This window comes from Thermobia domestica, chromosome 4 (assembly GCF_964235325.1).
Source record: "Thermobia domestica chromosome 4, izTheDome1.hap1.1, whole genome shotgun sequence".
Lineage (NCBI taxonomy): Eukaryota > Metazoa > Arthropoda > Insecta > Zygentoma > Lepismatidae > Thermobia > Thermobia domestica.
The window spans coordinates 10,329,843-10,355,614 of record NC_137457.1 but is presented as its reverse complement, the minus strand read 5'-3'; the positions used below and the strand labels follow the sequence as shown (position 1 = coordinate 10,355,614).

At 35.7% G+C, this 25,772-nt stretch overlaps 1 protein-coding gene across 6 annotated transcripts in view; it reads right to left on the bottom strand.

The window, feature by feature from the left end:
* The window catches only part of LOC145683708 (uncharacterized), a 179,682-nt gene that overhangs the window by 36,110 nt on the left and 117,800 nt on the right, over nt 1-25,772 (bottom strand). For all 6 annotated transcript variants that reach the window (XM_081755150.1, XM_081755153.1, XM_081755155.1 and 3 more), the window contains 2 exons: nt 19,080-19,124; nt 15,298-15,318 (listed from right to left, as the gene is read on the bottom strand). In XM_081755150.1, coding sequence (XP_081611276.1) covers nt 15,298-15,318; nt 19,080-19,124 — 66 coding nt within the window. The remainder of the gene's footprint in view (nt 1-15,297; nt 15,319-19,079; nt 19,125-25,772) is intronic.

Here is a 25,772-nt window from a genome sequence, read left to right as displayed (position 1 = left end):
GTTGGGTGTTGAGTCATTGTGGGTCACGATGTGTAGTGGGTCAGTATTTTGTGGATCAAGGTTTCATTGACCCACACCATCTCTTGTCAACATTGCACTAAAGAGGAGAGTTTCCGAAGGTGCGCGTCGGCGATTTTCTCAAATTTTGCACATAGATAGTACCCCACCAAAAAGCAATAAATCTCGAAACGGTTCACAGTACCATCTCACAGAACTCGAGATAGAGGGATTAGTTTGATTGGCTAAATTAAGACCTCAATAATTTATCCTTCTACAAGCGAGATTTTCTTCACCGTTTCCGTGGTGAAGTCAGAAGAATATGCGGCAAGTAAACTTAAGGTTGAAGGTTCGCGCCCACCTTGGGATACTTGCCTTTTTTCCCCTAGTGTTTTTTACACTCACCTGAATATAAACAAATCAAGCATATGGGCGATTTAACATATTTTGGGGGAGAAATTTTGTGGTTCGTTGGCGTTTCGTTGAGTCTCTGCCGCTGGTGGTATAATTTTCAAAACCGAAGTGGGGCCACCACGGATCGTAGCTGCGGGATCACCAACTTTTGGCAAAATGTCGCCAGTTGCTCATCGGTGGTCCACTGACGCTTACGACATGGGGGCTTGTATCTGAAAACTAAGAGAATAAAGAAGCATGGTATCCATGAAGCCCGTTGACACTAATAAAAGTCTGAAACGATGAAACAGATGTCAACACCGGAAAACATGTATTTTATAATTTCAAAGGTACCCCGTGTCGAGGAAAAAGATTTGCCCCAAGATTCCCCGGTGGGTCTCAGGAGGGGTGCAACTCAAAATTTGAAAATGGTAAGGGGAATCAAGTAGTATGTCATTTAAAAGTATTACTAAAATGAAAAAAAAATGGTAAGAGTCCCGAGTCTTTATGCTAACTTGTGCAAAATAGCGAGCGTTCAAGATGGTAATAAATCCTTCATTGAAAACTCCTTGACCACCTCTACAAATGTGAAACTGTGAAACTACCCAGAGGAGGTAAACACTTGTCTTACCGTTGCAAAAGTATAATGCACCAAGGTAAAACAAGAAGTGACCAATTATGGGTTTATTACATCACTAATATTAAATTCTACGTTCCACGATTATGTCTTTAAGCTAAAGGACAGCGTGATTGCGAATTATGAAATTAATGGTAGAATACAGAATTGACCCACAACCAACTATGAACCACTTTGAACCATTGTGACCAACTCCGACCCACCAACGTAATCAACTCTGACCCATGATCCACGTCCTTCTCTCCATTGGCTAAAGAGGTTACACTTGAAATAAAACAAGACTGTGAAATTTTCACTTATCGGAGTTTGAATTCCTACCGTCAATCGCTCAAGCACCGCTCTGTTACAATACCGGTCCGGTGGATCTGACCTTTACGATATACAATGGCAAAGTGTTTCTCATCTTCCAAATTAAGATGAATTTAAATTTATCATATATAATTATTTCTTTCTTGGCTTACATATACATTTCAGTTGAAAACAGGATGAAATTTGAAAGTATCAAATCAAGATAAAGTAGACCAACGTAAGAAAAAAAGAAAGAAAAACTAGTTTTCCATATAATTAAGCATGCCGTACTAATTTAAAATGCTCATGAAATTAAGCTTGGAATACAAATGTTATGTCTATTTTTCTCACAACTTTATGGTTTGATTGCCTTATGCTCTGAACAATCCATATATTAAACACCAGCTTCAGCAATTATTATATTAGAAAGCAGTGGGTATAAAATGCAAAGGACTGTAGTTTCCATTCCTCAATTAGTTTCTCAACTAATATCAATCGTTTTCGATAATGTTTACAAATCAACCCACTACCAATTTCCAATATATAGAAAATCCCCCCCCCCGCTCATAAAACACATTTTTAAAAATGCCAGGACACGTTCTGTTTATTTTTAGTAAAGAGTTATATACTGAATTTAAGCTCTCTAAGTTGAACGGCTTGTAAGATACTCAGTTTTTCGCAAAAATTCGGACACCTACTCCCCACTAAGGATATGTGTTATAATGAAAGTGATATGCGTATAATAACTTCCCAGTTGGGATTGGGGCCTGATTATATACCAAATGTCATTTCATTTGACTTTGCAATTTGACCGTGATAATCACGCAGACATAGTTACTTTCAGTTTTTTATACTAGGTATAATAATTCATATATAACAGGTGATTCAATTTTTTCCCAGCAGTTAGCTCCTCTAAAAACTCACAAGCTGTATCTCAAAATTGAACTCCTACTGCTATTGCCACTCTTACAATTGCAAATATCAAAATCCAAAAATGCCTGAGCTTTTTTCATTAGACATGGAGATTCAGAAGAAGAGAAATGGAGATATTGAAAGTAAAACGTAGAGAAGCTCACCAGTGTTCAGAAGATGCTGTCTACAATGCGCAGAACAGAATGGGACGGTGGGTAGTTGGGGGTCGTTTCGTCCAAAGATATTTCGTCCAAAGGATTTTCGTCCAGAGACATTTAGCCCAAACACATTTGGTCCAAAGGGCAATTTCTCCAAAGAACATTTTGTCCAAAAGACAATTGGTCCAAAGGACATTTCGTCCAAAAGACATTTGGTCCAAAGGACATTTCGTCCAAAACACAATTGGTTTAAAGAACATTTCGTCCAAAAGCCAATTGGTCCAAAGGACATTTTGTCCAAAAGCCAATTGGTCCAAAGAACATTTCGTCCAAAGGATTTTCGTCCAGAGACATTTAGTCCAAACACATTTGGTCAGACATTTCGTCCAAAGGACATTTCGTCCAAAACACAATTGGTGCAAAAGACAATTCGTCCAAAACACAATTGGTCCAAAAGATATTTGGTCCAAAGGGCATTTCGTCCAAAAGACAATTGATCCAAGGGACATTTCGTCCAGGGATGTTTAGTTCAAAGCACATTTCGTCCAAAGAACATTTGGTCCGGTAACGCTCGGGGGTCACGGGTTTGCTTCTATTAGAAGAGTAAAAGTGATGCATATAACATTATGACTCACAAGTAATACCTCCCAAGTGTAACACTCCGATTTTGAAAAAATAGGCAGTAGATACTACACACAAAATAAACGAATACGTGTTTTTCTGCGGAAAAGTGGTTTTAGGGGTGCTAAAGCCCCTACTCAAAATTTTGAAAGTTGACGCCCGAAAGGCAAGAAGAGGTGGACCGAAGTGAACGAAATTGTGCACAGATATTGCAGACGTAACATGAGGGAATACGTGTTTCGTATTTTCCTGGAAAAAATGGTTACGTGGGGCACAGACCCCTCCAAACCTTTGATCACGAAATGTCAAAAGTGCTAATAACAGTATGTCAGATGTGTGTAAAGAACATGAAGAATTGCAACGAAACTTTGAGTAGGGACAATACGCAAAAAATAAACAAATACGTTTTTTATTTTCTGCGAAAGAACGGTTTTAGGGGGCAAAAGCCCCCATCCAAAAGTTTGAAACTTGAGGCCCGAAAGGTCACAAGAAATGAACCAAAGGGAATGAAATCGTGCAGAGATATTGTAGACATAAAATGAGGGAATAATGGTTTCGTATTTTCCTGAAAAAAAGAAAAAGGTTTGGGTGGGACACAGACCCCTACAAAACTTTGATCGTGAAACATCAAAAGTGCGAATAACAGTATGTCAGAAGTGCTTAAAGGACATGAAGAATTGGAACGACATATTGTGTAGGGACAATACGCAAAAAATAAACGAATGCGAGTTTATTTTCTGAGGAAAAACGGTTTTAAGGGACAAAATCACCCACGAAAAATTTTGAAATTTGAGGCCTAAAAGGCAAGAAGAAGTGTACAGAATTGAATGAAACTGCGCACAGATATTGTAGACATAAATTGAGGTATTTGGGTTTCGTATTTTCCTTTAAAAAAAGACGGTTGCGTATATCACGGACCTTTTAAACTGTCGATTACGAAATGTCAAAAGTGCAAATAATTATACGTCAGAGGTTCTTAAAGAGTATGGAGAATTGCAACGAAACCTCGTATAGGGACAATTCGCAAAACAATAAACGAAACGTGTTTTAATTTGTGCGGAAAACAGTGTTGGGGCCTAGGCCTTCTCCGAAAAAAAGTAAATATTACCGTAATAGCGTAGGAAGTAGTGGACCAAAGCAAATGAAATTGTGGGTAGACATTTTAGAGACCCTATGTAAAATAAGGTCTTTCGTGTTTCTGAAGTATCCCTATCCGTTTTGCTTCAAATTTGGCACATCAACAGCAAACAGGAATTAATCGACACGTGTTTTTGTTTATGCGGAAAAACATTGTAAGGGTTAAAGGTGCCTCCTGAAATGCTATAAAATGCACTATACTGTTTGTGCTTGTTGTTGATCTGCCAAATTTGAAGAAATCAGATGGAGACACTTGTGAAACACGAAAGGCCTTATTTTACGTATCCAATATCTACATACAATTTCATTCACTTCGGTCCACTTCTTCTTGGCTTTCGGGCTTCAACTTTCAAAACTTTGGGTGGGAGTTTTTGCACCCTATAACCCTTTTTTCGCAGAAAATAAAAAAAATTCGTGTTCATTTATTTTTTGCATGTTGTCCATACACAAAGTTTCGTTGCAATTCTTCATGTAAATTTAGGCACCTCTGACATACTATTACTAGCACTTTTGATATTTCATGAGCAAAGGTTTGGAGGGGTCCGCGCCCCACCCAACCATTCTTTCTAGAAAAACACGAAACCCGTATTCCCTCATTTTTCATCTATAATATTTGTGCACGATTTCATTCATTTCGGTCCACTTCTTCTTGCCTTTCGGGCGACAACTTTCAAAATTTTGGGTGGGGGCTTTTGCCCCCTAAAACCGTTTTTCCGCAGAAAATAAAGAACACGTATTTACTTATTTTATGTGTAGTATCTGCCTGCCAAATTTTTATCAAAATTGGAGTGTTACACTTGGGAAGTGTTACTTGTGTATATAGCTTCTTATTTCTAAAGGAAATTTTGAAATAGAGATTTATCCCGTAATTTTCTTTTCGATAAAACAAATATATGTTGAGATATTCAGAAAAAACGTAAACGCCTGAAAACTAAATGGCCACCTTTCTTTGCTTTCATTAATAATTTTACAAAAATACAGTTTTAGCTTCGCAGAAATACAGTTGTAGCTTCGTTGGTTAAGGAATTCACCTCCCAAAATGATAAACAACCCTTTGAAGAGCATACTCCATCTTCATTTGCGGACAACATTGCCTCCGCATGGTCATGTGAATCTTGTATTTGGTTTGAGACTTTGCAATGGATATCTTAAATGTACTGTGCTGTACCGAGAAAATTAATATGAAAGCAAAAGTTTATACTATATTTGCATAAGGAGTAACACTGAAATAAAAATATAAGACAAGTTAACAATTCTGACTCACTCACTGACCATAACTCACTAATTATGTAGAAACGTCTGCCGAAGTTACACACTGTCAATAGTCTACAAATAGAAACCAGACTTGTGGTTAACCTGAAAAGATAAGTATATTCTACACGAAATGTTCCAACTTCCATCTTATATTTGTCAATCACTTTTCAGAACGTTGCAGCCAAGAATGTGACTGTTTAAGAGTATTATCTTTGGACACTAAGAATATATTTCACACATGTGTATTTTTCTATTCTCAGTATTTCTTCAAAGATACTTGACACATAATTTTTCACTTTTCTAACACAAGGGTTTGAATACCTAATATTTAACTTGCTCAAATTTAAACTCCATTAATTTTAGTTACCGGTACTTATTTTAGAATTATTTCATTCACAACATGAAAATTTTAGATGTCATGTTAGCAGTTATTACAGCAACATACTTCACACTACAACCTTTCCCTCACTCCTGTTGTTTGGCCATGTTGTTTTCAGGCGTTTACGTTTTTCTGAATACCTCAGCATTATTTGTTCTATCAAAATGAAAATCGCGGAATAAATCTCTATTTCAAATTTCCTTTAGAAATAAGAAGCTACTGAATCATAATGTTATATGAATCACTTTTACTCTTCTAATAGAAACAAACCCTTCACCCCTAAGCGTTACCGGACCAAATGTTCTTTGGACGAAATGTGCTTTGAACTAAACATCCCTGGACGAAATGTCCTTTGGACCAATTCTCCTTTGGACGAAATGTCCTTTGGACCAATTGTATTTTGGACGAAATGTCACTTGGACGAATTGTCCTTTGGACCAAATGTCTTTGGATTAAATGTCTCTGGACGAAATGTTCTTTGGACGAAATATCTTTGGACTAAAAGGGTGGCCACCGGGTGAGCCAGTGTGAGTCATGGTGAGTGGTGTTTCGCAGTAGGTCACGTCCTTTTGACCCACGATCCACTGATCCACTCACAAATATTGACCCATTTCACCCACTTACCAACCGACCCACTGACCCACTCCATCTTTGATTTTTAACATGTCTTGTTTCATTTAAAAGACGAAACATACATCCACATAATTTTTTCATCGATTGCAAAGGTTGGCTTAATATCATAATCGTAATGGTAATTTCTTCTTAAGGTGAGAAATTGATATGATTAAAAAGCCCATCTTGACGTGGGTACAAATTACCTTCCAAAGTTATTAGAAACGCTTTCTCACCCCGAAAACTATGAATTCGACAAATATTTAAGTAATTTTTGAGATTTTATTTTTAGCTCTCCCAGGCCATCATCCTGTGAAGATGGGGATGAATTTGGATGTAACCTCCATTGGGAACATGACTATCCATCTCAACGACCGAGAAAATTATGGATAAAACACTAAGATCAGTCGTTTTACATTATTTTTACATGACACACCTCCCAACTTCCATAACTTCATACTACTACAATATTTTCTTCTTTGATTGAAAGTAATATGTCCCCCAAGTTTGGTAAAGGTTGTCCCAGACATTCCAGAACTACGCTCTCCTTATTAGATGTGCTGGGGATCTTACTCTTACTGGAAGTTGAACTTAAACTTAAAGGTCATCAGAACTGCTCCCAATGAACTTGGCGACCACGAAAGATATGGGTTGTATACTAATATTGATTATTTTCAATTATTTCTACATGTCACAAATTTCACAAACTCCTTCATTGTGTTAATGAGGGCTTAACTTACATGGCATCTGAAGTTCCAATCTTTACCTAAGAGACCCCCAAAATTATAGATTCGACACTAATGTAGGTCTTTTTTTATAATTTTGATGTCAGTCCCTTTCATTCCTCCTAGGACAGCAAACGGATACTGCCACTGCTAGGACTAAATTTGGTCTTAAATGGCATTAAAATTTCTACCAATTAATTTAGCGAACAGTGCTGCATTTAGAAGCTCGGCGTCCCTACGCACTTTTGCTCACAGCGCCCCCAATAACTACACATTTCTTCGTCCCTTGATCCCTAACTTACAAATAAAACTTAATTCGAATATGCTTAATTAGTGAATTTATTGTAGTTAAGTAAAACTCACTAGATGCTTCAGCTACAATTACGTAACAAAAAATAAATGGGAAACATGTTCTGAATTATTTTCAGATTTCTTACGCTATCATTAAATATATTAGAATAGTAAAAGAGGACTGCTCATGAAATAGTATATTTGCTCTCGATTTTTTTAACTTTTTCATACGAAAAAAATTAAAATTTTAAACTTTGCGCTCTTCAAATATGTTGCCCTCTAGGCACGGGCCTAGTTGGACTAATGGGAAATGCGGCACTGAAAACTTACGCTTCGACTCTAATATTGGTTGATTTCGATATTTTTTTGTCGCTACGTAACCACCCTGAGTGCTAATGGGAGCTTAATTGGACTTGAATTGAAAGTAGAACTGTTTACCTAAGCGACCACGAAACTATGGATTCGACACTAATATCGATCGCTTTTACTTTATATATATTGGCGGAGAGAAAGGGACCACATCCATATGCAAAAGCCTTGCAGATTATTGAACTGAAATCCTTTGGAAAGAAATCCTATTCTGCCTTCTTTCTCGAGTATAAATAAGTCTCTTAGACATGACTTCGTGTTAGTAAATTTCCTGTTTACGTAGTTTTGGGGATCGGGAGTTTTGTGTCTGTAACGAAGATTGGAGTTTGTATAATAAATTCTGTTTATACCCGAATAGTCTCTTTACCTTTCAGAAAGCGTAAATCACTTGCTGTAATGAGAAAATTCAGAAGTAACTTCCGATGACAAATAGCTCCAAATAAATACACTACATAATTTATTCATTGCGATGATATTATTTTCTTAATTTGTATTTACCATTCACATATATCACAGAATACCAACGTACTGTGAACACCTGTTATATTTTAAACATAATAATCACTTTGTTCTGCAATGATTGTATGTTATATATATACAACTGACGTATTTTAATGTAATTATTTTATATAATTTATCATGCATTGCGGAAAATAGAATTTCATAAAAAACATTGACTCAGATGGGACCCGAATCCTCGACCTTACGATTTGAAATCCAACGGCGTACCACTGAGCTAACACAAGCGCGCCACGAATAATACTTCTAGCGATATATAACGGTATTTAAGATAATAATTACATTCATATCCACTGCAAACGCTGTTTTTGTTCTACTTTGAATTTTATTTTAGTACTCAGGAGAGAATAATGTTCTATGTCTTAACTTTCACCATTCTTTTACATATGGAAAGATTCGTTTACGTATCTAAATATTCCATTAAGTATGGAGAGCAAAATGACAAACAAGCATGTGCTGGCATTAATACAGTTTCGAAATATTGTATCGTTAAGTATTTCAATCAATGTTGCTCTTTTATATATAATTGATAACAAGTCTTATTATATTTAAAAGAAGAAAAACACATCTGCAAGATTTTTCCCGTTTGCAAAGGTTGGCTTCGAGGTTCGAACCTGGTTTACTTTTTCCCGAAGATACCCGAAGTTGGACTTAGAAAATACTTGCCTCGAAACAGGAATAAAGAATGCGCTCAACCTTTTTGAGACAAGGTGTACATTGCGTTATTTCTCTTCTATTTGAGCTTTTTCGTCCGTTTTTTTTTTTTTTTTTCCAAGCCCAGAGACATTGTAGAAGACATTACGTATGGTTTCAGACCGTCCTGCGTCCAGACATAGGAGGTGATGACGTCATAAACCAAAAATTTATTTTCTCATTTTCTAAGCGTATGTTCAATATTTTTTGGCGGGCTTATTTTTCTACGTAGAAAATTGAAATCTTGCGCAAACATTCAGTCCACCGAGTACTATTTACCAGATTTTTTGTTCCGATATCAGTGCTAAAACAGGGGGGGAACCAGAGGGGCAAAGGGGTGAAAAAAGGGATATTTTTATTCCCAAATCCCGTTTTTCGTCATTTTCCCGCCTCACATACATGATGGGGACACTTGAGTCATACCGTCTGAAAGGCAGTTCCATTCTGAAGAGAATGATGGTCGAATCATTGTCCTAGGATAATTAAGGACGTCTCAGGGATTTTTTGAAAAATATACTTCTATATAGGGAAAAATGGGACATGGTGTTTTTTTTTTGGGGGGGGGCGGGCTTACTTTTGCACCTAGGAGATTGAAATTGTGCACAAACATTCAGCCTACCTAGTAGTATTTATCAGATTTTTTTCAGATCTCTGCATTAAAACAGAGAGGGTTTAGAGGGGGAAAAAACTCAAAAAAGGGATTTTTAGACCAAAAATCCCATTTTTCAGGATTTTCCCGCCTTACATACATGATGGAGACACGTGAGTCATACCGTCTGAAAGGCAGTTCCATTCTGAAGAGAATGACGGTCGAATTATTATTCTAGGGTAATTAGGGACGTCTCAGTGATTTTTTTTCAAAATATACTTCTGTATAGGGTAACATGGGGAAATTTCTGAATTTTTTTTTCTAGCGGGTCTATTTTTGCACCTAGAAGATTGAAATTGTGCACAAACATTCAGTCCACCGAGTGGTATTTAACGGATTTTTTTCAGATTTCTGCGTTAAAACAGGGGGGTCCAGAGGGGCTAAAAGTTGAAAAAAGGGATTTTTAGACCAAAAAATCCCTTTTTCTGCAATTTCCCGCCTTAGATACAAGATGGAGACATGTGAATGGTACCGCCTGAAAGGCAGTTCTATTCAGAAGAGAATATGGGCGACACATAACCCTAGGGTAATTAGGGATGTCTCAGGATTTTTTTTCCCTGAGATCATAGTGTTTTGTGGTAATTTGGGGCATTGTGGGAAATTTGATAAAATTCCTCCCTCCCTTACTATTCAAGATAGAAACTTGAAATTTGGCACACACGTTCAGTATACCAAGTACTATTTCTCAGATTTTTTTTAGATGGCTACATTGACACAGGGGGGGTCCAGGGGGGCCAAAGTTCGAGAAAAAAATTTTCCCTCCGAAACTTTCACTTTGACATTTTTTTCCGCTTCTGGTATATGGTCTGAGCATGCAATTGGTACCATTTGAAAGCCAGCCCTATTCTAAAGAGAATGAGGTAGGAACCATGATCCTAGGATAAATAGTGATGATACAGTAGCTGCTTGACTGAAAGTCTAAAAAATAGCCCAAAAAGCCAGGATCCGGAAAGGGTTAAAGGTCCATAGCTTTAAAACTATGAGATCTACCGTAGTCGCGCCAAGGCTTCACTTAGGAACTAATATGTGCGTTATTCAAAAATACATGTTTCAAAATCCTAAGGTACTCACGCAACAATTTTTACAGAAGGAGTTTGGGTATTGCGGAAGTACTGCAGGATTCTGAAACTTGGATAGGTCACATACTAGTTCCTAAGTGAAGTCTTGACCCGACTAAGCTAGGTTCCATAGTTAAGGAGCTATGAACTTTTAAAGTTATTTTTTTTTCATGTTTTCGGCAGCCTATAACTCCGAAAAGAAGCATTTCTGCATCCAGGTTGATCTATAATTTATTCTTATCTTGGAGTCAGGAATCAACTCGTAAACGTCGTTGTTTTGAAACACCCTATATATATATTATCAACCCATATATATTTGAAACACGATAAATATTATCAACTTATAATAAACACCATTCGCCGGTGAAAATAACACGTCAATAGTAAAATAATCGTGTTTTATTTAAACAAACAATATTCAGTTTTTGGAGTCCCGGGTTCGATCCCAGCCCCCGCCAAGTGAACTTTGTGGTGGACAAACACCGTGTGCGTGGGTTTTCTCGGGGTTCTCCCGTTTCCTCCCACTTTCTTCATTCCACCATTTCATTCATTACTCATCTTCACCGTCTCCTTTAGCCTAACCGGCATAACCGTGGGACGTAAAAGACAAAGATTTCATTTCATTTTCATTTCATTTCAGTTTTTGGAATTTGTTATTTTCTGTTTTTCTACTCTTCAAATATAGTCGTATGTAGCCTGCTGAATTCTGAAATCTATTTAATCACATATAAAACACGCTCTCAGCTACCACTCAAGAATATAGATTAATTTGTAGTGAAAAAAAAAAGACCTGAATGTTTGTACCTTGTTACTTATGTAATTGAATTTAGATATAACGTTTCTCTGAATAAATATTAACCAATTGATAAAGACTAACATTATGTCTTATGTAACAGTTTTATACTACTACTAGAATTAGTTGTTAAGTTAAAGGCACAGTTATTGATAGTAATTGATCTTAACTGTGCGCCTAAGAGATGTTCTGCTGAAGCCAACCTGCATTTTGTTTGAAAACCACCTACTATGATCACTATTCTATCTCACAAATAGGAGGGACTACATTAAGATTGAAACAGGTGTTATATCTTTTGTACCTACATAAAATCGTCTCTAAATTTTCGCATATATTCCCTTAACGTAAATTCGTGGAGGAGAAAAAGATGTTATTTGGAAGGACAGTTTGTTTCCGATAAAACTTTAGAAATTTGAAATTCTCTTATCTTCTTTCTTTCTTTCTCTTTCTTTTTTACATATTTTTCCTACTTAAACCTGGTTGGGAGCTCATCAAGACCAAAAATCTTTTCTAAGAACTTTGCTTCTGCCTTGGTCTCAATATGATTACATTATCTGATTATTCTAAATAATACTATTACACCTTTTTTTGGGAGGGGGGGGGGATTTGGGGTGACATTTTTTTTTCAAACTTTTGCAGATATATCCATTTACCCCTGATTAATAAAGGAGTGATTTACTGTATCATCTTCTTCTTTGAGTCTGAAGAGAGTACACTTTGACCCTTACAAGTTCTCGCACTCGAGTAGTATTTCGAACAAGTACGTGTTCGAAGCAAAATGTTTCGTGTCCAAACAAAACGTTGAACTTATTCGAAAGTAGACGTACACTTGAGTCCCACGTTATTACAAATTTTAATATTTTTTTACTTCAAAATACATTTATTTCCTGTAAGTTTGCAACTTAAGTTGGTCAGTTTGTAGTGGAAATGATAGTGGTCAATGTAGACATGTTTGACAGTATTTTACTTTACTTTTGTTAGTGTTTTAATTTTGGTACTTGGGAATTAAGCCAGTAGAACACGAGGGCACCTTTGAATGACAGTCTCTATCCGTTACGTGTTGATGCGTTTTTTTTTCTTTAACTATGCTGACATTAACTGAGAGTTAACTATTATCCGATTTCCATGCAAATATTTCATTGTTTTGGTTTCATATTATATTTCATTTGTTTATTTTTTTACTACTATTATCATTATTTGTTGAACTATTTTGGTTATTAATAGTTATATTAATTATTATTTTTCCTTTTATTTTAAGAATAACAAACACTTTTCTGACCAGAGAATATATACTTAAATATTACAACCAAAATCAAGTGTTACAATTTCGACAATTTAACGTTATTTTCATCAGACACTAACTGAAAGAAATCTCTTCACATTGAAATACATACTTCAAAGAGCAAAGAGAAAGGTCCAATACTCATTGTTTCGGACTGTGTCATTCTTTTTGAGAATAACAATATTAAATAAACAGTCTTGTCCTCCTTTTTTCCTTCAATTTGTTTCCTTAGCTCATGTATTAATAGTCCACTTGTCTATTTCATTAATTTGTCACTTCTTTCTTTCTTTATTCTTCGTGCTTCCTTCCATTTCCTAATTATTCCTCTTTTCTCTCCCTTTCTAGTCCTTGGACACCTTCTCAATCTATGCGATGCCTCGTTTCTTTAATATATTTATATATAGCATTATTTTCTCTCTTAAGCGTAGTATCATCCTCACGTTGTTTTATTGTTTCTTTAAATTTTCAACGAAATTAAAAAGTTCGTTACTGAATTATCTATGTCTGTCGTCTGTAATTTGCGATTTTTTTTTTTTTTTAATTTTGAGGCCTCCATTCATCAAAAACTATCTAAGAATGATGGAATTTTTCGCGTCACTCTCACCGTTCCCGAGATATTGACGAAAAAAATAGCCGATATCCAGAGATTTTAGGAGCCATATCTCGGGAACAATAAGTTATAGAGAGATGATGTTGGTGTTGATCAATATCTAAGAGGATGGTAAATATTTTGGTACCGAATCAGTGGCCATTATCCAACTAGCCACTGGTTTGGCCAGTGGTTACCAGTTAATATCAGTACCAAAATGTTTACCATCCTCTTAGGTATTGATTAACATCAATACCATCACTCTATGACTTACCGTTCCTGAGATATTGGCCAAAAAATAGCTCCGATTCGGGAGATTTTAGGAGCCATATCTTGGGAACCGTAAGCCATAGAGAGATCATATTAGTGTTGCTCAATACCTAAGAGGATGGTGAACATTTTGATAGAAAATAGTAATGGTGGCCACTGGCCACTGGCCCTCAGATATTGGCCCAAAAAGTTCGAATTTCGGGAGATTTAAGGAGCCATATCTCGGGAACCGTAAGTCATAGAGAGACGATATTTGCTAATTTTTCCGACAGTCAGAAGGTGCGGGTAAAAAGATTTACTTTCACATAATGTAGGAACAATAATAGTTATCCTTCCCGCTCCATCTTTTCATTCTTTTTAAGTTCGTTGTGGCAATGCTCTTGGAGCATTCTCGACTGGTTTTCCCTGTTTCTCCAATGTATATCATATTACAATTCTTACACTCCGCTTTATACACTACAACTTTTCTTCACATATGTCCTTTCTTCTACTTCTCGCTTTCTTAACCACGTGCAAAGCCCTCTGTCTTCCTTTTCTGTACGTCTTTACACTACTCCTTCTTCATACGTTCTTCGGTACTTCTATCTTCTCTCCAAGACTTTCTATCTCGTGCCCTCCTCCATCAAGGGAGGACAAGGGAAAGCTATTAGAGTGTTATTGAGGCAGGTGGACACTTATAAACAAGAGATGAAAAAGATAAACACAGGTGGACGGGTAATTAAGTCCAGGCAGGTGGCCAATTCAACAGATATAAACCCGAAAAAGAAAGACGTAGGTGACTTCCCAAACAACCAATGAGTATTAAGCTTTTCTTTTTTGAAGTACTAAGATATTTCTTTCGGTTAGCGTCTGATGAAGATAATTTTAAGTTGACGAACTATAACACTTGATTTTAGTTTTAATAAATAAGTGGGTATTCTTTGGTCAGAGAAGTGTTTGTTATTCTTGTACTAAGTTTCAGAGTTGTGATGGATAGAGCTTTTTTATTTTAATTTCAGTCATTATGTTTTCAAATTTGAACAAGTTTGTTTTACATTTTTTTTTTTGCTGAACTGTATTCTTTCTTTTTTTCATTATGTGTTCACTAACAGCTGCAGAAGTTTTAACGATATTCTTAATTAGAAATCTTTACCAGAAACATTACTTTTAGCGATTTGCACCAAAGTCGAATTTCAATACAAGCTGCAGGATTTCTATTAATAGTATTTGGTAATAATATCTATTGAATACAAGAAATATATTCTTTAAATTATTATCTTTCGTGTTTGGAACTTTGTAATTTTAATGGACACCAGGCCCGCAACCAGGCACGTTTTTTGGGGGGGGAGGAGGCATAAATATGTTAAGGGGGCCCAAGTCATTAAAAGTTCTCTTACAAATAGCTAAATTGTGTTTTTTATATTAATAATAGCATTTTGTGTTAAGGTCTGAAGGCGCCACGAAAAGTTTAGGGGGGGGGCAGGCCCACCTCTGGTTGCGGGCCTGATGGACACCAATGTTGAGCCTTTTGAGTTGCTACTTAGTTTAATGTAAGAATCTTTGTATCTTCACATTATGCTCTCTGAATATGGATGTTTGAAAGATAGTGGCACAAAATTGCTAAGTATGCGTTGACTGTTGAGGACGATACTTTCAATTATGCAAAATGGTAGTAAAATTAATCAAACTTACCAGTTCGAGCAACGTCTCCACCTGTGAAAAGTTACTCGTTTTGAAGGTTGAATTGTGTTTATAAACAATTTACATTGGATAAACATAACTTTTAGTCACATAAGTGAAACACGTAATTCGTTGATTGCGCCTGTAAGAGTTTTCCTGTACAATTTTAACCACTTAATCCGAAGCCTTATTCACCAGATTAAGTCACTCACGTAAAAATTGATTCATTTTATGAAGATAGTTTGCACTTTTGGTGCAAGGGTTTTAACATTTAAGTAAGATCTAATAAGCTGGATGTCTATGTAAGGAAAACAATATGGGGATTTATTTATAGAGGAACTATAGATTTATCGATTCTTCTGAATATACTAACAATGTGAGTTCGTGGACATCGACAATATGGAATTCTCGCTTAGACATTTCTTCTTCATCTCTTGATGCAACTTACTTACTTAAACTTGAACACGTTTTCAAAAATTAATTCATTTAATATATATATAGGGGGACTATAGGGGCTATAGGGGCTATAGCCTCCACCTTGACGGTCAGCTATACACTGGATAAAATGGGCTTCAATCCTGCTTTATACTGGATAAAGCGGGAAACTATGGTTTAGCCCCTCCCTTGATCATATCCTGGATCCGCCACTGTATATATATATATATATATATATATATATATATATATATATAAATATAAACTTGCCAGTTGGTTTTATTGCATGTAGACGTGAGTTGTCGGAAGGTATTGCCAGTGTTATCATATATTACTTCTCTTTGGTTTTAGATACAGGTGTGAAGTCAAACAAAACTACAATGGACGAGAGGAAGCCAGCAGAAATTGGAAAAGAATTACCTCCTGCGTCATGATGATCCATTCCGGCCAACCAAATTCTGTAATTAAAAGAGCTGCTCAGTGCTCCTTGAATACTATGAAAGCGATCCGAAATGAAATGCAGAAGTGCAACGGTGACTCCACTTTTCTGCCATAGTGCTGGGAAGAACCTGAAATGGTTGGCCAGCTAACTCTTCTGATTGCAATTCTATGAATTATTATGTGTGAAGCGTGGTGAAGGAACATACCAACCGCACTACCTGCTATACAAAGACCCCGCTCATCGACAGAACTCGGGGCTCTAGGGACACCATGAAGGCTGCATGCTCCAGATTTAGGAGTCGCCTTGAGGTAGTTCTGGCCCGGTCGCAAACGGTGACTTTTTGAGTGATTTTGCTTTCCCTTTCCTCTTTCTACTGAAGGATTTCCATGAGTTCAATACAACTTTTTTAGGACGATATTCTCTGTTTTCATCTATCACCTAAAATTGTCAAATTTATCCTGAACACCCTTTATATCTATATATCTATATCTGTATATCTATATCTATCTATCTATATATTAGCGAGAGAGAGAGAGAGAGAGAGCGAAAGAGAGAGAGACACACACATTCGTTTACATTTAACGTTGTACGTTGTCTGCGTCCCTCAACATAAGACGTTGTAGTTGTTTTTCATTTATTTCTTCTAAGGTCAAGCTGTAGATTCAACGCGATTTTGGGAATGACAAAACAAAGACAAAACTTCTATATTTTGTGTTTTTAGTGCTCAAAATGTATGTGAAGGTACAAAATAGGTGTGTAAATAGAATTAACTTAAGTATATTCAATTGCTGTATATAATTTTATTTTGATAAACAATGTTTATTTAAAAAGTTTGTTTTTGAAATGATGTTATTCCATTGTTTGTCTAGACAACATTTATCTAAGTTTAAAGTAGGATTTTTGACTTGAAATGGAACGATTTGAAGACATTTGTTTTAACGAAGTTCGAAGGTTTGAACGAAACATTTACTCCTTTAATCTTGTAGTTGGTTTACTTCATATGTTCTGGTAGTCCTGAAATAGCTGTTTCTTTATTCTTTGTGAGTATGATGTGTGCTTTCTGGTCCTAGTCTGACTGTTCCGTTTTGTGGTACCATTGTATGTTTTCATGTTTCTCGCAGTAAACGTCTGATTGCTATCATTTTAATATGAAGTAATTCTCGTAGACTGATAAGGATTTTTCGTAGCTGCCGAACAATTTTGTGACGACCTTAAATATTACTGTTCGTGCCAGTTTTTCTATCCTACACGTTAAGCCTGGGCATAAAGATAAGATTACTCGGTTTCACCACTCTTTGGTTTATTCTGTGATCTCTTGTTCCTGAATACGCCATGAACTTGTTTGTTTGTTTGTTTGTTTTTTTTCTTTTTTCTAAAGCATTTTGATCATTTTCATTTTACATACCTAAATCGAAAATGATTTTTTACTGATGTTAAAAGTTTTGAGTCAGTCTAATGTGAATTTTCAATTTTCTTAAATGTTAAAATTTGTTTATAATGTAAATCTATCTTAATAACCTGGTGAAAAAAAAAAAAGAAAGAAAAAACAAAACAGGGTAGTGGTTGAAACTGTGCAGAAAATTCTTACAGACGCAATCAACAAATTAATTGTTCATCTTACCTATTTAACTATTAGGTTAAAATGTGTCAACTGTTGTTGTTAGAAAAATGATAGTTTATTTTAATGCAACAAGTTGTCTTTAACACAAAACTTATTAGATAATCCGATTATTCTAAACTGAATTAAGTTAAATCAATGATCCCAAAATGCAATTTTTTGAAAGGACGCCAAAATTATTGATCTACCTGAGAATCTTAAGTGATAACAGTCCTTTAAGTCAGCTCGCATTACGCAAACCGTTTACAAGCAGACGCATGACATGTAAAATCTCAAGGGGCAGTTTGATGATAGTAGTTTGAATTTAGGAAACCCATCTAAAGTGTTTTAACCATACCAAAAGTCGAGTGGTTTAAGTAAAAAGTGACAATTTATGATCCATATTCGGTGTACCGTAAAAATATAAGAAACTTTTATTTTTTCACTATAATACCTAAAAATGCAATGAAAAATGTAACAACTTAAACAGCATTCAGGATTTAGTTATCATAATATTAAATACTTAGAGAAAATATGCTGTGACTTAGAAGGATGAACGAGCGGTGTCCTATATACTAGGATTCTTTTCCCACTACACTTTCAATACTATTTTTATTAAAAGAAGAAAAACTTTTTTTTTTTTTTTTTTTTTTTTTTATTAAATATTAGGCCGTTTCTGGTAGGTATCGAAAGTTCAAAATACCCCATAAAATTTGTAGATGCGATTTAACATATCATGTTTTGGTTCCAAGATTAAATGTACAGTACAAGCCGAAATTAAAGCCCTGACACAAACTTGCTGATTGTCCCTATTGTGTATACATTGAGTGGTGTTAATCTTCTGACATGCTATCTGAATATTTTAGTTTTTAGTTTTCTAGAAAAAGAAAAAGTGATGTCATTGACGGAAATTTGAAATCACGACAATCACATTTCGTATGTCATAAAAGAAGTATACAATCTGGAACAAAGATTAAAGATGTTATCTTTCAACTTCTGTTGTAGAGGAAAGGTTTTTTTCTTTTTTTTGTAGTATTTGAAGAAGATGTAACAATCGTGAAAGAACGTTATGTATAACATTTCTTGATCAAGTAACATTAGAACATAAATCGTAAAAACTTTCTGTGAATGTTGTTGTGTTGAATGTTATATAGTGCAAATAGGTAAGATAGATATTCATTCTATCTCTGCCCAAAGAATAAAAGAAAGAACATTTTAAAACTTATTTTACCATTTTTTCAGTTTTAGTGTCACAATAGTAAATAAACGATTCTACTCTGTATTATATATATATACAGAGTATGTTACATCTTTACTTACCAGACTCAGATGCAGCCATAGATTGACTTTCTACAAGATTCTCCCCTATGGAGATAAATTGATAACAAAATATTTAGTTTAAGTTTGGCTTCGGTATAATATAATACAACTAAAATATAAAACGGAAGTTCTAGTGGACAGTTGAAGTATTCCACCAAATAACTCTGTGTACTACATTTTTGAATGTGCTGAATTATCACTGGATTCAATTGCTCTATGGAGCATGGCTGACATGTTCTGAAAGGCTCGTTTCGACATTGCCCAAGTAATGGCATCAGTATGGTGGCAAACTGGTCGCTGATCGAAACACTGCTGTGCCCCAGGAACATACTACATTTCCCCCGTTTTTAATGAATTCAATGAAATAGGATTATTTAGAAAGCGTGCCGGTTTCGGATCGTCTGGCAAATTTTTGTTTCTCGGTTGCCGACATTGTTTGGTATTGTTTCACTACCCACATACATCCTGATTGCCGACTTAGTCTGAATTTCTCGCATTTCTTCAGTCTGTGTCTAGCTATGGAGCAATTTTCTATAGCGCAACGTGCTTAATGTGAAAACTTTCTATCAGAACGGAGAAAGTTATGCAGCAACTGTTAGGCGACTTCGCGCGGTTCTAGGGAGAAATGAGGCACCGGATGAATGAACAGTTCCCAGACTTATAAAAAAGTTCATTGAAATGTAAAGTTCTACAGTGAACTTTAAAAGTTCTGGGTATCGTCGTAGTGGTCGTTCTGGGCAAAACATTGCGGTGGTTCGTGACAGTGTGACTGTTAGTCAAGCAATCATAACGAATTTTACGAACAGAGTTATTGCATGCCAGCGCAGTAGAGAAGGTCGTATGCCCGACGTCATTCATTATAGCTGTAACCGTAATGTGTGGTGAACATGTTTATGAATTTTGTTAGAGTATTTTGAAAAAAGGAAGAAAAAAAAAACATCATAATTTGATGTAACAAAACCGGCGCACTTTGTGAATAAGCCATTACCATGCAACGTTATTTGGTGGAATGCTTCAGTTTTTTTTTTTTTTTTTTTTTTTAAGTCATATTGTGCACATCAGGAAATTTCAAAATTGCGGTAAATTTACTTTTCTTTGCACCCATTTTACGTAAGTGGTTTCAACTCTAAGTGACTAGGATCTTAAAGAATCCATAAAGAAAATATATAGCATGTTGCGTCAAAATAGTTTAACTTTTACTTCTAAGTTATGGAGAAAAATGGTTTTATTACCACGTCACTTACACTTCCAAAATTCCAAGATGGAATCTGTTTTATATCCTTGGTTTTAACGAATTTTAAATCCAAACTGTAGAGTTATATCTAAACTTGCAGGAAAACACATGTCTACTTATATTATAGTGTGATGAATACAGACTCACATCTGCACGTTGAATCAAAATGAGGAAGCTCGCTTACACCAACCTCATTATTATTATTATTATTATTATTATTATTATTATTATTATTATTATTATTATTATTATTATTATTATTATTATTATTATTATTATTATTATTATTATTAATTATTTAAGTTAATAACATATTTAAAGTGCTAATAAGAGCGTTATCCCAGTATAGCACTGCACAAGGTAATTGAATATTTTGTACATAATACAACTGAAGGCTTAGGATTCAATGTTAATACCACATAAGAGTACAATTGTAATATTTCATAGTTTAAAACTGAGTCGTATAAAGTAAAATATAACAAAGTAAAACACTAACATAGCCCCAATCTTAATGATAAGATTATCTAATAATGAAATATAAATATAACTATTTATAAAAGAAATTCATGTATGAACTGTTGAAAAATGAAATGAAATTTTTGAGTTTTACGTCCCACGTTTATGCCGGTTAGGCTAAAGGAGTAATGAATGAAAATTGTGGAATGAAGAAAGTGGGAGGAAACGGGAGAACCTCAAGGAAACCCACGCACACAGTGTTTGTCCACCATAAAGTTCATTTGGCGGGGGCTGGGATCGAACCTGGGACCCCAAGCATCAGAGGTGAACGCTCTACCACTGATCCACCACGGTCCCAGTATGAACTGTTGTTATAACAGGGTACAACATTATAAAAGTAGGGGCCGCGGTGGCTCAGTGGTAGAGCGTTCACCTCTGGTGCTTGGGGTCCCGGGTTCGATCCCAGCCCCCGCCAAGTGAACCTTGTGGTGGACAAGCACCGTGTGCGTGGGTTTTCTCGGGGTTCTCCCGTTTCCTCCCACTTTTTTCATTCCACCATTTCATTCATTACTCATCATCACCGTCTCCTTTAGCCTAACCGGCATAACCGTGGGACGTAAAACTCAAAAATTTCATTTCATTTTCATTTCATTATAAAAGTACTAAAAACCTAACATAACCCTAATTTCTAAGAGTCCTGTCTTCTGTTATTACGTATAGTAAGTAAGGCACTTATACAGAATTCTTTGTACTGGTCTTACACAAATTCTTTATATTGGTCTTACACAATAAATTTGCTTTCCTTACATTATGAGTTGTTACTTTGTATGAGATATTATTTACAAGGTACTGACTGTTTAATTTATTTCCTAGAATGGACTCTAAACGTTTGTTGTTCTCTTCTTTGTGATAAAACGTCTAGATTAAAAACCTCTAATAATTTCTCGTAGTCACCAGAGTCGTAGCTAGAGATTGTGGCGCCCGGGGTGAAGTAGAATTCGGCTCCCTACACACACACCTTACCAAGCTTTTTTTTTCTTCTTTCTTTTTTACATATAAGAGATGCACTAGGCTGAATTTTTATAAAGCTGCTTGGACTGACCATTGCAACAGCCAAAAGCGATCATTATGTATTCTCTTACAAATAAGAGCTGTTTTCAAAAAGCTTATTTTGAACTTCCTGTTAAACTTGACAAAACTACCTTTGGTTGTATACAATTCCATGTGGAGAATAGTTACGGAAAGAGCTTTGGAGCCGATCCTCCTACGTCAGAGAAACTGTGTTAAACAGGAGTTGATGGACGCGGGTGGTGGCATTGAAGAGGCCCGAGTCCTCTGAGCACAGTAGTAATGTCAGAAATCGGACCCAGGCGCCAAAAATGTGGTTCCGAATTTTTGGGTTCGAGTTTCTTCTATTTGACTATTAAACATGGAGTTCTTGGAAGCGGGTTGTGGCGTAAGAAAGGTCTTGTCCTCCTTAGCACATCGGTGATGTGCTAAAATCTGATATTAACAAACTGATTAAACGGAAGTGAGAAGATGAATGGAGGAACTTAATAAAGGGACAAAGAACCGGAACCATTATCCCAAACTTAAAAATAAGAGAATAAATGGGAACAATAAGCAGTGAATTAATATCATACGTCTCTGGACATGGACCGTATAAATCTCATCTGAGAAAACTTAATATAATTAACGATGATAAATGTATGTGTAATGAAGTACAAACACCAGAACATGTCTTCCGGAATTGTAATAATTATATAACAAATAACAAAATAAGCGAAACAACGGACCAATTAAAAAGGGATAATATACAAAGAATAATAAACGATAAAATGAATTAGAAAAATTACAATTTGTTGCAAGATACGTCTCAAGGAACATGCGGAAGCAAAGAAAGGATGAAAGGGTGAAATTAACAAGACCCACATCCTACATTGTAAATAAAAAAAAATAAAGAATAAGAAGAAAATAAAATTAATCGAATCAAACATAAAAGCTAAGTTCCGATGACAATTCTAGAACTTAAACCTCACGTTCTTTCTTTGTGTTAGTGTTAGTGTTTAGTGCTTTGCTTAGTGTTTTACTAGTGATGGCAGGATTTTAAAATATAACAACTGTTTTAAAAGGAGAAAAGAGAAAATAAGATTTTACAAAGCTGATGAGAGAAATTCAGATAGACCAAAACACTTCTGATGATGTTTTCCAAAACTAACAACTAACGAAAGATTGGAAATCTGGAAATCCGATTTCCTTTTAAAGAATTTGTTTTAAATTATTTACTAATTATTTCTTTTCTCTTTTCAGCTTATACCTTTACAGGTTATGCAAGGTGTTTCCTGCTCATGTATACCTGGTATGTATGTATGTATGTGTGTGTGTGTGAACCTTTGTGGATCTTTTCATTTAAAAAAAAAAGGAAATAAAAACAATATGAAAAAAGAAAGAAAAAGATAAAGAATAGGGCATGATTTAAATTTTTGTTTGAAGTATGCCAATAAAAGATAAGCCTCGCCTCACCGTAATATAATTAACGGCCAATCACGAAAAGAGGAGAGAAATCATATGAAAAAATATAAAAAAGTAATAGAGAGAGAATTACGAGTAAGAGGCAGTAGCGTCTGCCATTTAATAATACCATATGAAATGGCAAAGGCAGGGGAAAGTGGAGGTTAAATTAAAAAAAAAAAAAATCGGTGATGTCAGAAATCGAATCCAATACCCGAAGCCCCAGAAATGGGGTCCCGAAGCTTTTGGCTTTGGTCCCTTCTATTCCCCTTTTAAACATGAAATTATTGGACGTGGGTGGTGGAATTGGAAAAGCCCTAGTCGTTTGAGCACAGGGTACTGTCGGAAATCGGTCCTAGGTCTCAATGCTCCAGAAATGGGATCTCGAAGTTTTGGATTAGAGTCCATTCTATTTGCTTATTAAACGTGGAGTTGTTGAACGACGGTAGTGACATAGAAAAGCTCCGGGTTGTCTGAGCACAGCGGAGATGTCAGAAATCGGGCCTAGCCTCGATGCCTCAGAAATGGGGTCCGGAAGTTCAGGGCTCAGGTCCTTTCTTTTCCTCTTTTTAACATGGAGTTGTTGGATGCGGGCTGTGGCATTGGAAAGGCCCTAGTGATTTGACCACAGGGTAATGTCAGAAATCGGGCTCTGGTCTCAAAGCTCCAGAAATGGGGTCCCGAAGCTTTGCATTCGTATCCATTCTATTTGCCTTTTAGACATGAAGTTGTTGGACCAGATTGGTAGCGTAGGAAATGTCTTGGTCCCTTGAACATTGTGTTGATATTAGAAATCGGATCTGGGCCTCCAGTTTTTGACTTGTGTCGCATACCTTTTCTATGGCTTAATCCCAATACCTGATTGCGCAAATTGAAACCATATTTATAGCTGAATTGATGGTTGGATCTCGCGCAATTAGGTATTGAGACTGAACCAGAGCAAAGGTTCACAACACAACACAAAACTTCGGAACCCGAAGCTGATTTTTCACATCAATGCAATGCTCAAGGGACCAAGACCTTTTCAACGCCACCACCTGCATCCAAAACCGTCATGTATAACAGCCGAATATAAGAAACCCAAACCCAAAACTTCGGGACCCCATTTCTATGGCTTCGAGGCAAAGGCCCGATTTCTGACGTTACCACTGTGTTCAGACGACTGAATCTTTCCAACGCCACCACCCTCCTACAACAATTTCATGTTTAATAGCCGTATAGAAAGAACCTGTGCACAAAATTTCGGACCCCATTTCTAGGCCCAATTTCTGACATCACCACTGTGCTCAGGGGACCCGGACCAGTCCAACGCCACCACCTGCGTCCACTTACTTCATGTCTAATACGGCTTCCCTACCGTAGGAGGATTTTAATGGAATTTTCATCATGCTCTTTACAACTATTTACGTTTCATAGCATCGATAATAAATAGAATTTCAATACATTAGAAACTATGTTCTTTTAAAATGTTCGAAATGGGTGACAATATTAATTTCCAGTAATGATTGTAAACTTTTATAATTTGATTCTGTATGTTACAAAACAAATAGCATTTTAATTTCAATTATTTACGGTAAAAAATATATATAAAATGTGACGGAAATTCAGAAGAAGCCTTCTTTGCGAATTTCTCAATACTGATCAATGGAGGTGAAGAATATGTTTAATGTTTGTTTTTAAAATCCAAAATATATTTAGTTTGGCTACTGCATATGTTTGAAATTATAGTAATTACTTAATTTCTTAATGAATGAAAGTTCTGAATTTAAGGTTACTTATTAATAATAAAGATATTATAAATACTAACAAACATACACACTCATATATATATATATATATATATATATATATATATATATACGTATAATGTGTGTATATGTTTTGTGTGTATGTAGATAGATAAAAGTATCACTCAACTAGATACATATGAACAAAATATATTCTGACGATACAAGTAGTTGATGCAGAAATGATCCCCATATATTCATCCAAATTGGAAACATTTAGTATGTTAATGGAATAAAAAAGTAGTGATGAGTCTTTGAAAGAGACAAAGTTCGTTTAGGTTAAGTTGCGACCCCTTAAGCTCCTATTCTAGAACTGCTTCAAGTTCGAAAATGTTATTATTCCCTTCGTTTACCTTCATTTGTAATATTCCCGCGCAAGCAGCAGCTTGCGTATGTCTCTACACTCCTCTCATTTTCATACCTTCATTTTCACAGTCGTGGTCGTAATCAACCCGATTGGGTAGAAAGCGTGATTAACTAAGCAATTTCATCACCATCAAATGCCGAACTCGAATTTCATACTTTGACAGTCTTTGATTTTGAAAACGCTGGTGCGTACACTACAAAGTGATTACTTGTATATCATATCCTCATTAAGAAATCTTATATAAAAAATTCTTTAAGTAATAAATAAAAACTTATTGGGACTCTTATTTAAAATGTTTGAATTGTGAGCAGAGGGAGCAAGAAATTTTTTTATAAATC